General features: G+C 37.8%; 1 protein-coding gene across 1 annotated transcript in view; it reads right to left on the reverse strand.

Annotated features, from left to right (window-relative positions):
• CSMD3 (CUB and Sushi multiple domains 3) overlaps positions 1-18,797 on the reverse strand; it is a 791,530-nt gene that overhangs the window by 68,616 nt on the left and 704,117 nt on the right. Inside the window, 4 exon segments of the mRNA XM_032222292.1 lie at positions 462-635; positions 2,246-2,419; positions 13,857-14,030; positions 15,335-15,529. Of these exon segments, the coding sequence (XP_032078183.1) occupies positions 462-635; positions 2,246-2,419; positions 13,857-14,030; positions 15,335-15,529 (717 nt within the window).

The following is an 18,797-nucleotide window of genomic DNA, read 5'->3' on the forward strand; positions in this document are numbered from 1 at the left end:
GCATACATTTATCAAATACGATTGTGCTAATGGTGCATTAAATGGATAGAGGAAAAGAGTTGTAGCTCTGGGTTGAAATGAGGGTTTCTTGATGCTCTCTGAGCTAGGCTGTTTATTGAAGACATTTGATTATCCAAATTATATAACATTATCAGTGCACTATGCACACATGATGTTACCCAGTTTGGGTAATGAAACATCTGTAAGAAAACAAATAAGCTCAGAGAGTACGAAGGATGGATCATAGCTAGCATTTTGAACATTAGCTGCAGACATTTCTGTAAATTAAAAACAATTTGAACAGAAGACTAAGAATAAAAATATCCAAAGTACTATTCCATTTGATGTTGCCTAACTGGAATATTAATAGCATAGTCCCTAGCATTAAAGTCCCCACCCCTTTCATTAAAAAAATACTATCTTTGACATATCTCATCTATCAAACTTTCCTCAACCCTTACCTTTGCATATAGGTGGTGGTTGACTCCACTGCCTATTTGCCTGACACTGGGCTTTTGTTGGTCCTTGCATAACATAGCCAGTGTTACAAGAGAATGTCACAACATCATTGAAATTGAAACCGTTCCCACTTGTTCGTCCATAAATCGGGCTCCCTGGATGACCGCAACTGACAGCTAATATCAGAAGAAGAAGAAAAAAGAAGGAATAGTGTTATAATTAGACTACATAGCTAACAATATTAATCTCTTACTTTGTGAGATATTTTGGAGACTACCCAGGTGATTCTACACAGAAAGGAGAAAGTGTTGCATGAGAAAACAATGGTGTTGTCAGTGTACACATCCAAATCATTAATGGTCTAACTTGTAAGTGTACCCTATATTTCAGAATGCTGAATACTGAATCATACAAAAGCTAAAACCGACAGAAGAAAGAGTAAGGTGACTGGGATAACAGAATATTTTGTTGCAGATTTTATTTTTATAAATTAAGTTTGTTCTCTCCATACTGATCTGCAAAAAAGTAAATAATCCTCTTATATTTTCTTTACAGTCCAGAAATACTAGGGATCACTAATATATTTAAATTAAATATATCCTAAAAGTCAATTTAAAAATATATCAACTAATGCCGCAGGTTGGAAAGTATCCCAGAAAAGAAAGGTTAGGTTTTATTTACAACATATATTTTGTTTCATATGTCGTAAACTCCATAAGATAATGTTTAATGAATCTAATGATTGGTTAAATTCATGGACCATAAGAAAGGCTGAGGCCAAAGAATTGAGGCCTTTGAAATATGGTGCTGGAGAAGATTCCTGCGAGTCCCTTGGACTGCAAGGCAATCAAACTGGTCAGTCCTAGAGATCAACACTGACTGCTCTTTAGAAGGTCAGATCCTGAAGATGAAACTCAAATATTTTGGCCGCATAACGAGAAGGCAGGAGTCACTGGAGAAGACCCTAATGCTGGGAAAGATTGAGGGCAAAAGAAGAAGGGGATGACAGAGAATGAGGTGGCTGGATGGAGTCACTGAAGCAGTTGAGGTGAGCTTAAATGGACTCCGGGGGATGGCAGAGGACAGGAAGGCCTGGAGGAACATTGTCCATAGGGTCGCGATGGGTCAGACACGACTACGCAACTGATATCAATGATATGTTGAAGAAAGAAAGAAAAAACCAATAGGTGGTGATAACCTATTGATATGAATGCTATTCACTATTACTGACGCTTTCACATGTTGAAACCTGAACATCAAATTCTAATGGCTATATCATTGTGACTATATTTATTTTCCATTTTATTTATTTTCAGGAAAATAAATACTGAATTGAACGATACAAGAAGATTTGTACTTTTAAATTATAGCAATATATAATATGGTATTTTAATAGGATTTCATTATAAAACTAAATTTTAATCAATAAAATATGTAAAATAATATCCTATACAATTATAAATTAAGGTGGTTTTTTTGGGGGGGGGGTCTTTCAGTGTAGCACTGCTTTTTCCAAGACACTGTAGATACAAATGTGCTGCGATCCTATGCTTCTGGCTATGAATTCTTGGCATTATTGATTTATTATGTGCCAATGTCCACTCTTAGCAACTGCATGAATAGATTTTCTCCAGGAGAATCTGTCTCCAGACCGGTCCTTCCTAGCCCCAACTTATCTGAACAAGAAAATCCTAACTGTTAGCTCTTATTCCAGCTTTATCTCTTTCATCATCTTAGAAAAACCAGATATCATAAAGCACATGATAACCTCTGTTGTGTTACTTACGCACACAGGATGGAAGCTGACCAGACCAGTTGTGATCTTGCTGGCAGATCCGTACAGAAGAACCAATGAGCCTAAAGCCAGGGCTGCACTGATATACAACAGTGTCTCTATATCCATAATTTTCACCGATCACTTGACCATTAACGATAAGATCTGGAATTCCACAATGACCCGCTAAAATAAAGCACAAATATGGATGCAACATTAGTTAAAAATGGGGACACCATTCTTCCTCTTCTACCAATATGATTAATATTACTCTTTTGTATTTGCTATTTGGATAATATATTTCATATTTTACCTTTTATCCCATGCAACTTATGTCTTCATTGAATAAATATTGTAAGAGTCAAGAAAATGGTTGAACTGTTAGATTTCAATGCTACTGAGTAACCTTGAAATAAACAGCTATCTGTGAAAAGTCAACTAGATGGCTATTTCTTCACAATCTCTCTGAAGCCTTTTTATCATAATAGCAGAGAACTGGCAAAAAACAAGTTTTCCCACAAATAATTCAGACCCTATATCTCCACATCTTCCTTGGTCACATGTAATATCAATTAATTCTACTTTGCTGAACCAGTGATAAATGTTTTAACTATTGTATTTCTCCAAAATTGGATTAAGGAGCAAAATATATGAAGCTCTTTATTGCCATTCCTGTTGGAAACTTCATTTCTATCTTAAGTGGGAAAAGCAAACCTATCTCCAAATTAATTGTGCCAGGAGTAGTATGCTTATCCTTCATGAATTTTAACTGTATTCTTAAGTGTGTGTGTGTGTGTGTGTGTGTGTGTGTGTGTGTAGGGAGAGGTCATTTACCCACCTTTCCAGCCACTTATAGTTAAATGTATTAGAAAATGGCTGTCGATATTTGTTAAAAATAACAATAAAAGCTCAACTGTTGGCTCAACTCCTTCACTCACAAACTCAAGTTAATACACCTACACTAAAGATGAAACTGCAATATAACACCTATAGCGTGAGAAAATTCATTTCCACAGACACACAAACCTCAATTCTCTTCATTGGCTAAGTGCTAACACGCATTAGGGCACAGCCCTCCTTTGGAAGAAAATGATATATGAATTGTGGAAATAAAATAATGCAATTTCCGATATGTGAGAGCTCTAATTTACAGTCAATTTCATCTCCAAGGAAACCACTCTATCCCCCCACCTCATCTTCGAGAATGGCTGTTTCATTATGCTGTGAACAAGAGGATGCACAGGGATTTTAACAATGATAATATTACAGATAATTGGTAACTCTTTACACGTAACCATCCCAGAGTGGGTTGTTTAATTCCCTTTCTTTTCAATGAGTGGGAGCAAATCCCCAGCCACTTCAAGTGCTTCAAGTTCTTCTTTCAATGATGTCTATGATAAAGAGTGGAAAGATGTCTCTTTGACCAAGACAAGAACATGAGAACACCCGCTACAGTAAAAGCCTACTAAAACTTGCATGGTTTTTTAGTCACACTAAAAGTTTAGTCCCCTAAAGAATTCTCCTGCCTTCTTTAGAGAGGAAGAAGCTTCTTGGATTAAAAGCAAAATGTCTTCAAAGAAAAATCAGAAAGCCCAGTTGACTCTAGAAAAAAGCATCGTTAGCCCCCTTGTTCCCAACTTTCTTTTGATGATTTTCTTTTCTATTTACATAATTCTTACCCCATTGCAATGTATGCCTAAAAATTAGGCCTAAAATTTAAAGGAGCTTTTTTAAAAATATGAAAAAGTTATTCAACTATTGTCCATAACAAAGAAATACTTTTGATTACTTCTTTAGGAAAAGAGAAAAAAAAAAACTTTTCTCAAGTTCTGGTCAGAATCCACTTCAATTCATTGATTCAATCTCAACCCCACTGAGACCTCTTCTGGGTACTATAGTTTAAAAAAAAAAAGACTGTGATGTATTGCAGAAAGCTGTGATAATTTTGTTGTGATAACTGGAGAGCAGGAAGCAGCAACAAAGCACTATGTCAGGGTTCCAGGTAACACCCCTAATGAAAGAAAACTCCAAGACTTGAGTTTTCTCAAAGTTCCATTTGATGAGAGATGTCATATTGGCACATCTGGGAAAATCCGAATCTGAAAGCTGCCAGGTGTTCCCCACCCAAATGAAAGACCAAGTTCCTGCATCCACATGTCCACCACATGATCCAATCAGGCAGCATCCAAAACTGGAGATGCTTCCCAGTCACCTCCCCGCAGATGCAAGGCATGATGGCCTTGATTTTCTGAGAAAGAATATTATTATGACTATAATCACCCCCATTCTCTCCCGCCTCCCATTTTCCCACAATAGAAAATGTGGCTTAAGTCCCAAAGGTAAAAGACGGCTTCCAGGTCTGACACACAATCTAGCAGAAAGGTGTTGTGTTTGTGCGGGGAAGGGGGGAAGGGTAACCTTTCTTGGACATACAGATTTTTATGTGTGTGTTTCTGAAAAAGAAGAGACAGGAAAAAGCATCAAAATACCAAGGAAAAAAACTCAACCTTCTCAGAGCTACAGGCGGTGCCTTTTTCAATCTTGGGTTCTCTACAAGAGATCTGGGAATTTGACAGGTCTACACAGGATTTTACTTATTCTTAGTACTGCACTGTTCTGGACCAAGATCTCTGATGTTATTCCAAGGAACTACTGAACCTCTTGGAGTTTAGAAGTACTGAGCTGGTACTACTTTACCTATTACTTTCCACACTCTCTGTAGTTCCTCATTCATGGTGTGGTACTTCTGTAACTTCTCATATGCCTAATCAGTGCTGAAATCTATTTTTTTTTACTATCGGTTCTGTGGGTGTGGCTTGGTGGGCGTGGCTTGGTGGGGGTCATGTGACTATGTAGCCATGTAACTGGGCAATTAAAAGACAGAAACTCATTTAACAATGTCCTACTGGAGCAGGGTTGGACTAGATGACCTCCAGGTCCCTCCCAGCCTTGGATTATCCTCTGAAGCTGCATTTAGTGCCAGGTTTGTAGTCCTTCCTTCCTCTCCTTTTTCCTTTCCTCTCTCCTTCCCTTTCTTTTTCTTTCTTTCTCTTTTTTTCTCCCTTTTTTCTTCCTCTCTTCTGTTTCTGTCTCTCTCTTTTTTCCTTCTTTCTTTTTCAGTACCCCCACATCCCATTTTTGGCCTAGCAGGCCTCAGGGAAGCCTTCTGGGAGCAAAAACGGACTCCCACCCCCATTTTTGGCTTAGCAGGCCTCTCATTATTTAATTTGTATATTAGAATTACATTCCACATTTCATTCAGGAGTTCAAAATAGCATATGTACTATTCCTTCCTATTTTTCTTCACAACAATAGGCCACTGAAATAGGGTGGCCTGAACAACTGCAAGTACCCTATATCACCCAATTAATTTCCATGGCTGAAGATGGAGTAAATACTGGCTCACCAGTCAAACACCTTATTCATTTCACCCTATTGCCCCTCGTGTTTTCTTCTTTTTGTAAAGAAATTGACAAGATTTTGACAAAAATCGACAATACTCAAGGGAAGTATTATTATACAAGTTAAATACATATATAGCGTTAATAGCACCCTGGCAACCCATACAAAAGTACGCAATAATATGGTTTCTTTAACAATAGCAGCTGATTTTATCTTGTGTATTAGCCATGAATTCCATAATTATGATTACAAGGCCTGGCAGATTCTTCATATTTTCATGATTCCCTGGTTAATCTCAACTTTCCTACTGCATAATGCAGAAAAAAAGATACATGAAAAGATAAACCTGAAAAGGTAATCTTTCTCGGCAAGATTCTGATTACATTTTAAGAATTTTATCTGAAAATTGTGATAGAGAAATAGCCTCAGTTTACTGACAAATTGGTATTTTCCTCCCCACTTCTCTCCCCCCCCCCACTTAGACACTGCTCCTTCAATCAATATATCCCTAAATAGAAGGGCATCATCAAGATTGTTTCCTGGTATGCAAAAAGGGTAACTCCAAAAGGAACGTAATTTCACAAATGAAATGAAATGAAATGACAGAAAAATAGATGTGTTGCATGTTTGTGAAACTAGGAGGAAGGAAAAATATGTAATAGGTCCGAATGAAGCTAGTCTGTTCTTGAGGAGTGATGTTGACGAATAAATGCATTAGAATAGAATAGAATAGAATAGAATAGAATAGAATAGAATAGAATAGAATAACAGAGTTGGAAGGGAGGTCTTCTAGTCCAACCCCCTGCTTAGGCAAGAAAGCCTACATCACTTCAGACAAATGGTTATCCAACATCTTCTTAAAAACTTCCTGTTTTGGAGCATTCACAACTTCTGGAGGCAAGTTGTTTCATTGATTAATTGTTCTACCCATTGATTAATTGTTCTACCCTGTTTCCCTGAAAATAAGACCTCCCCGGATAATAAGCCCAATTGGACTTATGCTAAAATAAGCCCTCCCCCAAAATAAGCCGTCCCTGAAAATATTGCAACACAGCAGCAGTCATGAGGTGACCATGCTCACTGCCTCCTGCACCTCAAAAATAATAAGCCCTCCCCCAAAATAAGGCCAAGCGCTTATTTTCAAAAGAAAATAAGACCCTGTCTTATTTTGGGGAAAACATGGTAACTGTCAGGAAATTTCTCCTTAGTTATAAGTTGCTTCTCTCCTTGATTAGTTTCCACCCATTGCTTCTTGTTCTACCCTCAGTTTTGGAGAATAGCTTGACTCCCTCTTCTTTGTGGCAGCCCTTGAGCTGTCGGAATACTGCTATCATGTCTCCTAGTCCTTCTTTTCATTAAACTAGACATATCAAATTCTTGCAACTGTTCTTCATATGTTTTAGCCTCTAGTCCCCTAATCATCTTTGTTGCTCTTCTCTGAACTCTTTCTAGAGTCTCCACATCTTTTTTACATTGTGGCAACCAAAACTGGATGCAGTATTCCAAGTGTGGCTTTACCAAGGCATTATAAGGTGGTATTAACATGTCACCTGAATTAAAGTCAATGTGCATAGTTACTACTGAAAGAAAGAACTAAAATGTATGTCAGAAAGACATATGAATGTCTTATTTGGGGGGGGGGGCGGTGCATATGGAAGCAGGAATCCATAGATTAGTGATAGATACAGTAGTTTCGAGTTACAATTGTTCATTTAGTGACTATTTGAACTTACACCATTGAGAAAAGTGACTTATGACAGTTTTTCACACTTAGGAGCGTTGCAGCATCCCCTTAGTCACATGATCAAAATTTAGATTGTTGGCAACTGACTCATATTTATGACCGTTACTCTGTCCCCAGGTCACATAATTTCCTTTTGTGACTTTCTGATAAGCAAATCAATGGGAAAGCCAGATTTACTTAACAACTGTGTTACTAACTTAACAACTGCAGTGATTTAGTTAACAACTGTGGCAAGAAAAGTCATAAAATGGGACAAAATTCACGTATCAACTGTCTTGCTTAGCAACAAAAAAATTAGGCTCAATTGTATTTGTAGGTCGAGGACTACATGTACATTGCAATGTATGGTAACAATAATGACAATGAATTATGAGAATCTATCTATCTATCTATCTATCTATCTATCTATCTATCATCAATCAACTATCCATCCTTCCATCTGATGAGAATTGTGGCTTGTGGAGATCTCTTTAGAAATAAGTCTTTTCATTCTGAATATGTGGCTTAGACATTAATTTATTTACAAAAATATAGCAAAGGAATTTATATAAATCTAAAAGCATGAATGGTTTGACTGTTCATGATGAAAGCTTGATTAAAATTAGTGAAGGGCAGCGGTGAAATTCATTTTTTTTTACTACCGGTTCGGTTGACATGGCTTGGTGGGTGTGGTGTGTCTTGGTGGGTGTGTCTTGGTGGGTGTGGCAGGAGAAGGATACTGCAAAATCCCCATTCCCTCCCCACTCTGGGGCCAGCCAGATGTGGCATATGCTGGTTCTTCAAACTACTCAAAATTTCCGCTACCAGTTCTCCGAACTACTCAAAATTTCAGAACCAGCTGGATTTCACCCTTGGTGAAGGGTGCATCTGTGATGACTAATGCTGAATGAGATATATATCATTAAGAAAGTTTGAGGGGAAAAATGAAGTGAAAGAAATGAAAAGAATTGTAGGTAGAAAAATAATGGCTGATGCGTTTTTTTAAAGATTAGAAGATAGATTGTCCCAAAAGGATGAATGGGACACATATATTAAGGAAAGGATGTGGAAACTTCATGGAATAGAGTTAAAAAAATTATATTACAGTATAGCATAATAGTATATGGAGTTACAGTAGTGGAAAGAATGAAAAAAAATGATTGACAGAACAAATGTAGAAACGTGGCTGAGGAAAAATGCATTTAAGAGAATTAAGCTGAAAAAAAAACCGAGGTTGAAAGAAATATAATGCATAATGTATAGGCAAGGAAAAAAGTTAAATGCAAAGAATATCACCAGAAAGAGCAAGGAATACTAAAGATTAAAAGAGCGAGAAAATGAGAACAATTTTGATGAAATAGAAAATTGTTTGGGGAGTGGATTAAGAAGCTAAACAATGAAATCCCTGCAGAGTTAACTGATTTTTTTTAAAGATATATTATTCAAAAGTCAAGTTAATAAATGCTAGAGGAAGACTTTAGAAATTGTAAGTTCGTAAGGGAATAAAAGTGAAAGATTCCTTTTGGTGTAAAGGTTTAAAAAACCAGGTTAGTAACTAGGACAATGTTCTATTCCCACTTTAGCCACAAATCTGGCTGTGTAATCTTGAGCCAGTCCAATTCTCTTAGTCCCTGGAAGAAGGCAATGGCAAACAATTTCCCAAATTTTGCAAAGAACTTGTTTTGATAGTCCACAGGAGTCAAAAACTGACTAAAAGACACAGGTTTATGCATATGCACACACACAGAGACACACAGACACACACACCCCAGAATGGGGCAGAACAATAAAACTGTAGGTGTTGAAGGTTCAAAAGGAGAACATGCAAATATCCTTTGTGTATACATTTTTCATGTGCCAACAATGGATCTCTGCCTCAGGCATTGGAAGAATTATGTTACTCTTCCTCTATAGCGATGGAAAAGGCAGAAGAATGAAAAGCAAAACTACAAGGGAATTAGGTTGTTAGATGTACTCGGGGAAACTATTGGGCAGAATTCAAATTGATAAAGAGTATAACTACTGACAAGCAACGAAGTTTGGGAAATAATGAGTTTATCCTAGACAGGGAGCCTTGGAGACATATCAGCTCTTCAGAAATGTATGAAAAAATATGTATGTTTCTTAATTTAGAGAAAGAGTATAACACACGTAGTCCTTGTACAATAATTCATTTAAGCAACCACTCAAAGTTACAATGGCACTGAATTACAACCAGTCCTTGCACTTATGACCAACACAGCATTCCCCACGATCACATGGTTATAATTTTACATATTTATGATAGTTGCAGTGTCCAGGCTTATGTGATCAACCATTTGCCACATTCCCCGCATGTTCTGACAAGTAAAGTTTAAGTGGAAAGCAGGATTCACTTAACAACCACATGGTTCACTTAACAACCTTTACAAAAAAGGTCATAAAATTGGGCATGACTCATTCAATAACTGCCTTGCATAGTAACATAAATTCTTGACACAATTGTGTAGCTAAACTGTAGACTAGGTAAAGGTACAGGTTCCCCTTGCACGTATGTGCTAGTTGTTTCTGCTTCTAGCGGGGTGTGTTCATCTCCATTTCAAAGCCGAAGAGCCAGCGCTGTCCAAAGACATCTCTGTAGTCATGTGGCTGGCATGACTAAATGCCAAAGGTGCACAGAATGCTGTTACCTTCCCATCAAAGGTGGTTCCTATTTTTCTACTTGCATTTTTACATGCTTTCAAACTGCTAGGTTGGCAGAAGCTGGGACAAGTAACGGGAGCTCACTCCATTATGTGGCGCCAAACTGCCGAACTTACTGATTGACAAGTTCAGCATCTTAGCCAGTGAGCCAGCATGTCACCAAATTGTAGACTACCTGTAATGTAAATAGAATTACGGCATGTTTTGCATAGTTGAAGGCTGCTTGCTGGATGGTATCAGTGTGGTACACGGAGGAGGTAAAAAATGTACAAGAATAACTGGAATCCTCAGAAAAATGGTTTAAAAGAGTAATTAGATCAAGAATGCTTGCAATCACATTAGATATGAATAAAGAAGGAAATACAGTGTAGTTTGGAAAATTGGGCTTGGCCATTCTGGCAGGAATATTGTTACGGATGTGAGTATATGTACAAATTTGTATTCAGATGATGTTGTCTGAGAACCAAAATGACTTACAGAAGAGTGTACGAGTGAAAGAAGAATATTGATCTGAAAATTAAGGTATCAAAGGCCAAGGTAGTTGTATTTGACAGGCAAAATGGGATGAATGATTGCAAGTTACATAAAATTTAACAAAAAACTAGAGCAAACCAATCCATTTGTGTACCTTAGATGGTAGCTTGTTTACAGGGGGGGAAATGGCAAAAGGGCTGAAGAAATTTTAAAGCTGGGTAAATGTCGGCAATATGCAATCTTTTGTGAGGAATCAATATTTGTCAGAATAAGCTCCAACAAGCCGTACGTAAGAGGATGCTTCTGACCACTTTACTATATGAGAGTGGGGTATGTCAGGAGAAACATCAAATGAAGTTGAGTAAAGTAGGCATCAAAGCATCAGGAGTGGATAGATGCTCTGTGAATGATGTCTGAACAGCAAACGTGAACAAGCAATATGAAAACTCTAAGTTGAAGGTGCTTTGGTCAAACAGGATAAGTGGAGACAGAATTGCAAAACAAATATACAGTATGAGCTAATAGTGATTGTAAGGGACAAAAAAATAATGTGATGTTTGGAAAGAATCATGGAAATGTTGAAAACCTGAAAAAGGCAGAGGTGAAAAATCTAAAGAATAAAAAGGATTGCATGGACTGGTGTATGGACCTCATAGAAGAAAGAAAATATTTCAATGATAAACTTGTACTGTACAGGGATTGGATTTGCTATAAATTATTTCAACTGTTTCCTTTTCTTATCCAATGCCTTTAATCTTTCCAGCTTACCATTCCTTACTTTTTTTCTATCTTCTGAATAATGTTGTTTCTTCTAACCGAGTCGCTGAGGGATATTTATAGATTTAAAAGTGTGTGGATTTTGTATGTGTGTGTGTTATGTATGGATATAAAATAGGAAGCCAACATTGTCCAAGATTAAGCAATAGCAATAGCGCTTAGCACTTAGACATATATTGTTTCATAGTGCCTTTACAGCCCTCTCTAAGTGTTTTACAGAGTCAGCATATAGCCCCCAACAATCTGGCTCCTCATTTTATCCTCCTCGGAGGGATGGAAGGCTAAGTCAACCTTAAGTCAATGAGATTTGAACTGCTGAACTGCAGCTAGCAGTCAGCTGAAGTAGCCTGCAGTACTGCACTCTAACCACTGGGCCATCTCGGCTCTTAGCTTTTATATAGCACAATTACTGTCTTTTTTATAACATTTCAAATGAAAGACATTCGGTATATAGAATGGTTCCACTTAGCTTCCCCCTCCCCCACCCCCCAAAGTTAAAACATTTAAGACAAATAACTAAATGTTGCAGGATCCAATCTGAGTCAGTCAACAGAACCAGAGGTTTTGTCTTCTGGGGTTTTGGACTCGTGCTGGAGCCCGTCTTCAGGGAACTTCTCTGTAGCTCTCTAAGTTCGTGTTCTCTCTCTCTCTCTCTCTCTCTCTCTCTCTCTCTCTCTCTCTCTCTCTCTCTCGCTCTCGCTCTCGCTCTCGCTCAATAACTAAATATATCCACTGTGTTTTGCATCCTGTTTATCTTCCTACATAAAATACTTCCTTAGGAGGTAATTAAACAAGTCTATTAAAGGAATAAGGAAGGTAACCTTTAAGATTTATTCAGGTAGTGGAATGTTCTCTTTACGGGAAAGAGGCATCCATCTGACCTTGTCTAGTTGGGTAAGCAAAGCAGGATCAGGACTGAATGATACGATGTTTTCCAGACAATATCACAGCAATGAACAAGATTGGGAAGAAAACAGTGACAAACACTTCCATATCATCATTATAAATAAATAAATCCTACATGAAACCAGCAGGTCATCAGGAACTGATATTTAGTCTTTAACACAATCTAGAAAAAGTAATATCACCTAAGAAGTATAACCAGGGATGAGCTGCTGGGGGTTCGCAGGGGTTCAGGAGAACCTCTAGCTAAGATTCTGTGCAGTTCAGAAAACCCCCAAATCTCATCTGGCGGGCACCGCCCATCCCACAATGCCCCTCCCAGGAGTCCCGACGCAGCCCATTTTGGATGCAGGTAAGTGCAGGGTGAGCAGGGAGGCTCAGAGAGGGTGAAAAAATGGGCCTCCCGGAAGTTTGGGAAGGCCAGAAACAGGCCCGTTTCTGGCCTCCAAATGGTCTCTGGAGCCTGGGGAGGCCGTTTTCATCTTCTTGGAGGCTCAAGGAAAGCCTCCAGAGTCCAGGGAGGGTAAAAATGCCCCCTCCCACCATGGTACAAGAGGCTGACTAGGCCACCATGGCCATGCCCACCTGGCAACCAGGCAAAGAACTCTTTGCTAATATTTTTGAAGACCGCCCCTGAGTATAACCACTTTATTTCAACTTCAGGTGACTATTTAAAAGGATTTAAGATGATTCATATTTTGTGTTTGCATAGAAAAGTCAAAGCACTGCCGATTAAAACATAAACTAGGTAAGTCATTTAGCTACAGTCAAGAGTCTTAAGTCCTGGGTAATTTTTAAATTAAACATTGCCAAGCCATTGTTGTGAAACTGATTTAGAAAATAATGCCCAGTGAAGAAAGTGGGCTTTTCCCTCAAAATATACAGTATAAATAAATAAAAATTAATGATATTTGTTTTAAAAAACGCACTCTTGATCTAAAGGAATTGCAGCTTGGTCTCTGGGAACCTGTAAACGCTCTATGATAATGATTTTGCCTTAAATGGATGGTGTAGTTTAACTTTAATTAATGATAGCATAATCACTCAATGAGGTTGATTCATCTGTCACATGTTCACAAACCTGAGGGACTCACCAATGAAATGGAAACAAATGCCTTGAAAAAAATAATATTCAAACTGAATTTTTATAAGGAAGTTTATTAATTAATTAATTTAATTTATATTGCCGCCTATTCGTCCATGGTGAGTCAAGGCGGCTTACAGAATAAAAGACCACATTTAAAACAATAAAAACTAACACAAAGAATCAAATAAATTAATATACACATGTAACAAAATCATCTCCCATCTCCCACCTCCCACCCCGTGGACAGCAGATCACATGAGCCATTTAATGGGCTCCATCCTGCTCTCGGTTCCCAGGCCTGCTGGCAGAACCAAGTTTTCAGTGCCTTCTGGAAGAGTATTAGAGTGGGCGCCATTCTCTGGGAGGATGACGTTCCAGAGAGAGAGGGAAGACCCTTTTTATGGGTCCCACCAGGTGTATCTCCCTCGGGGATGGGACTCACAACATTCCCTGCCACCCTGCTCTGATGAGTTGGGTAGATGTGACCAGCAAGAGACAGCCCCTCAGAATTACATGAGATACTAAAATATATGCAATTTGTTTTCAAAACAAATATATCCAGTGTGTTTCCTTACCTAAGCATCTCGTTTCAGTTCCACTCCATAATCCAGAAGAGAGACATTCTCTTACCGCTGAGCCCACCAGCATGAATCCTAGGTCACAAGTAAATATAGCAGTCGAGCCATATGTAATCTGAGTCCCAATTTTATTCCCATTTGGAGGTGTAGGAAGTTCTCCACAGGAAATAACTGAAAAGAAGAATATACATATTTGCAATATTATGTTGCACTCTCCAACAGTAAAATAAATTAAAAATATTTTTTTAAAAAAAAAACAGCAGTGACAATAAAAATGTTAAAACCTTTAGGACTGGCTAGGATAAGACCCATTTGAAAAAGAATCTTTAATTGGAAGTGTATTTTAAACAGTCTGTAGGTAAAGTGACAGAAAATGATACTGTGCAATGGAATAAAATTGATTTTGTGATTACTGATAGATCTGATTCTGAAAACTACAGAGAATAAAACTGGTGAATGTGCTTCATTTTAAAGCCATGAGCATCAAATGATTATGTTGACTTTATGAAAGCTTCAAGGATATTCTTATGTAGTTAAAAGTTTTATTGATACAGACCATGGATTTTTTCCCCCCAGCAGTAATGCTTGGATGAGAATAATAGGCTTATTATCCTCATATGAAAAATCTTCCCTATTGATAAAGGATTCTAAGATTCAGTTTGCTGGTCTTCAAAACGGACACAAGGATGTTGGAAATAAATGCCTATTGAATATAAGAATGAATAAGATCCTGGAGCTAGTTGAATATGAATGATACCACCAGATGATAATATTTGTAGTTCAGGATTGAATGGTGAGGTCCTTGGTGTTCTTTAAGGTTGGCTGTTTTCTTGCAGACATTTCACTACCAAACTAGATAACATCATCAGTGAGGGAAGGGAATGGGATTTACCCTCTATTGATATACTAGCAGACAGTTTTTCTGCGAGGGTTTTTAGGGGTTCCTTGATTGGGCTGTTGTTTACAGTTAGCTTGTTTGTCTGAGTCGGAAGTTCCTTAACTGGGGTATTGTTTATAGTCTTTGATTTCTGACCACAACTAAGCCAACATTTATGTTGTTAAGACAGTTGTTAAGTGAATTTTAACCCATTTTACAACCTTCCTTGCCACAGTTGTTAAGTGAGTCTCTGCAGTTGTTAAGTTAGTAGCCCCTTTGACTTTGCTTATCAGAAGGTCAAAAAGGTGATCACATGACTCCAGGACATTGCAAGCCTTAAAAATAAAAGTCAGTTGCAAAGTGTCTGGTTTGTGATCAGGTGACCATGGGATGCTGCAACGGTCATAAGTATGAAAAACGTTCATAAATCCCTTTTTTGGTGCCACTAAATGAATAGTTGTAGATTGACGTCTACCTGTTCTTCTTAGTTGTTGGTCTAGTATCCTTCTTGGTGTTCATCTCTGCCTATCTGGGTGTTGATTGCTGGCGAGGATGTGTTTTGGATTTGAATATGAACAACTAATAGTAGAATACTTACTTTGGCAGTATGGCCTCTCGTTTCTCCAGCTCCAAGTTCCATTAGCAAGACATTCAATGGATTCTGGTCCCAATCCATGGTAGCCAGGATCACAGCTAAAAACTACTTTTGTTTTGTACTCATAGTGAGAACCATTCACTATTCGCCACCTTCCATGTTCCAGGGTAAATGAATTAATGCTTGGGCAGGTAACAACTTGAAATAGAAAGGGGAAAAAAAAGAATATATTTTGAGAGCTTCACACTGTCAATCCTTGATATCAGTCTATGTATTTGGATATGAAACTTAATCTTAGTTCATAAATTAAACGGTTGCATAGTAATCTGTAGATTGTAGCTAATTCTGGTTTTGTTTCAGCTTAACATTTTTTTGGCTACGGAGAATGTTTGTTTCATTGCTCAAAATAACTAATTAGTGGACCACATATTAGAGTTTAAACATGTTTATTTATTTGATCAGGAATATTTATCTTATATAAACATTTCTGGAATTCAAATGATTATCGTACATCTTGAAGCAGGAGATTTATATTTTAAAATGAGAATTCTTGATTTAACTTTTGACTGCTAAATTATTAACATCAGCAGAATCGTATCACTAGGATCTATCCATAATTACTCTTTCCATCAGAAAATGAATATATGTCGTAACTAATAAGAGAGCTTTTTCTCTCCTAACACTATCATTGGCTATAGGATGGAAAACCAGATTGCACAAACAAGTGACAAAACTTTGCAATTGTAATTACACCTTATTTCTACTGTGTTTATATCTATCTGGATTGTATTCAATACCGAAAATAATAACAGTACTTTGCCATTTTTTTAAAAAAAACAAAAACATCCACTTAGACTCTAAAAGAAGGCTCACCTCTAATAATTCACACAACGTATCTTTTCTAGGTAAAAGGTTTTTTTCTTCATTACGTGTTATTGTCTTAATTGCCTTAATGGCGATGTTCCACATGTGGACATTTTCACAGCTTTTAGTGCACTTTTATGGCAAGTTCTGCAGCAGATGGCTTAAATCAGAGGTCCTCAAACTTTTTAAACAGGGAGCCAATTCATGGTCCCTCAGACTGTTGGGGGGTCAGACCGGCTGGGTGGGTGTGGCTAGATGGTCATGTGACTGGGTGGGCATGGCAAGGTCATGTGACTAGGTGAGTGTGGCCAATTTAACAGTCCATTGAACAATGCACACAAATTAAATTTGTTTTGCTCCTGGGGATGTTTTATTTGCTTTTGTTTGCATGTTGCTCTTTTGGTTGCTTTTTTATTAAATTGTTTTTTTTCCAGTTGTTTGGGGGGCTAGTGGTCCACTTCAGGAAACTCAGTATTGCAGCAATTTTTCTCAGCCCCAAGGAGCTTGAGAAATCTCTGTCTCTCTTTCTCTCGCGCTCTTTCCCTTTCTGTATCTCCTACTCTCCCTCTGTCTCTCTCACTCTGTGTCTATCTATCTTACTCTATCTATCTTCTAGAGGCAGGGAAGGTGAAAAATGAGCCCATTTTTGGCCTCCTGAGGTTTCTGTGCACCCCATTTTTCACCTCCCCCACCCCCAGAAGCATTCTGCACACCAAAAACAGGCAAAAATGGCTCATTTTTTTCGCCCAAACTGGCCCCTGGGGTGTCTGTGTGCCCCATTTTTTTTACCTACCCCACTTCTAGAACGTCTCTGCAGGCCAAAATTGTTGGCCTTATCTTTCAGTTGCAGCCCATGGGGCTTGCAAAGGTAAATCCTATGCTCAGTCGAAGGGTGGGTGGGGTGATGTGGGCGGGGCAGCCTCTTGGTCCTGCGTGGGCTGGATTAAAGGCTTTGGTGGGCCACATGCATCCTACGGGCTATATTTTGAGGACCCATGACTTAAATAGACCTCAAAGGTCTTTCTTTTCTCTCTGTTATACTCACTTTGATTTTAATTTCCCAATTAGCTATTTTGCTATTTTGTTTTATCTATTTTCCGTTCTTCCTTGTCACTATGTCAAATGGTGGCATCCAGATAGCAATAGCAATAGCAGTTAGACTTATATACCGCTTCATAGGGCTTTTAGCCCTCTCTAAGCGGTTTACAGAGTCAGCATATTGCCTCCAACAATCCGGGTCCTCATTTTACCCACCTCAGAAGGATGGAAGACTGAGTCAACCTTGAGCCGGTGAGATTTGAACAGCCGAACTGCAGAACTGCAGTCAGCTGAAGTAGCCTGCAGTGCTGCATTTAACCACTGAGCCACCTCGGCTCATATAGATATAGAAACAAAGAACAGATGGATGATGTAGATGTGTGCATATGTACATGTATCTATGTGTCTGTGCCTAGCAAAACCATCCACACACTTAGTGAATTTTGTCTGTTCCTTTATGAAATAAGCAACATCCCCTTATTCTGAAAATACAAATGGAACACTCTTTCAATCATCATTAGCACCCTCATTACCATATGCATAACTTTTGGCAATAATGAAGTTCTGTTTTGTTCATTAAAAGAAAATGGAACAAGTTTTGACTTGCCTTATTAAAGTTTGGGGCATAAAACATGCATTTTGTATTCAAAGGAGGATTCTGTTTTTTTCTGTGCTTTCGATAAGTATATAGTATCTCCCTCCAGCACTGTTTGTTTATTTCCAGTCTGATCATGATGATTTTGAATGTATAAATTCATTAAATGAATCAATGGATTCATTAAACAAGCCTTCTCTAGTAGCTTACAAAAAACAAAAACAAAGAAAAAAACTCCAATCTAATATTTTTTTAAAAAAACCAAAAACATTTGAGAATTACCCTGGAAGAGCTTTTACAATGAAATGATGTAAAATATATAAGAATCATAATTTTCAAACATTCCCAGGATTGAAAAATTATCAAACAGTTAAAATCTATAATTTTAGTCGCCTTGAAGACCATCAGTAGGAAGACTAACTGGTCGGTACCAAGCAATTTTCCCAAGCACATTATTGAAATGAGAAGGTCCTCAACTATGTATCATGTCATTTAGCTTCATCACTATTAATGAAGGATTGTCAAAGGTGTCCGAAGAATTTGGACAGAAATATATACTGTGCTTAAACTGTTCAGGAAAATAAGTTATACTTTATTTTGTAACTACAAAGGTTCCTAGTACTTAAGTTACACAAGGTGTTTTGGGTTTTTTTGAAACTCAGTGTGTGGTTATATGAAGATACCTTTGAAACTATGTAGTTTATATGAATTAAAGCTGGTATAAGGCAAAACTACATAGAGTTCAGACTACAATAACTCTGGTTCCATCTCTTCTGACTAACAGTTTTTTTTTAAGCAAAAGATTTTATGAGATGCAGCTGCATAGAATTGTTAGCTGGAAAAGAGTCTGCCAGCTTTGTGATTTCTCTTTTACAGAGAATGTCTTTTTTTTTGGGGGGGGGGAAATCTCCTAATAAACTTTTTGGACTTTTTAAACTCCGAAATGTTGTCTGTTATAGGTAGTTCTTA

Source organism: Thamnophis elegans, chromosome 8, assembly GCF_009769535.1.
Source record: "Thamnophis elegans isolate rThaEle1 chromosome 8, rThaEle1.pri, whole genome shotgun sequence".
NCBI lineage: Eukaryota > Metazoa > Chordata > Lepidosauria > Squamata > Colubridae > Thamnophis > Thamnophis elegans.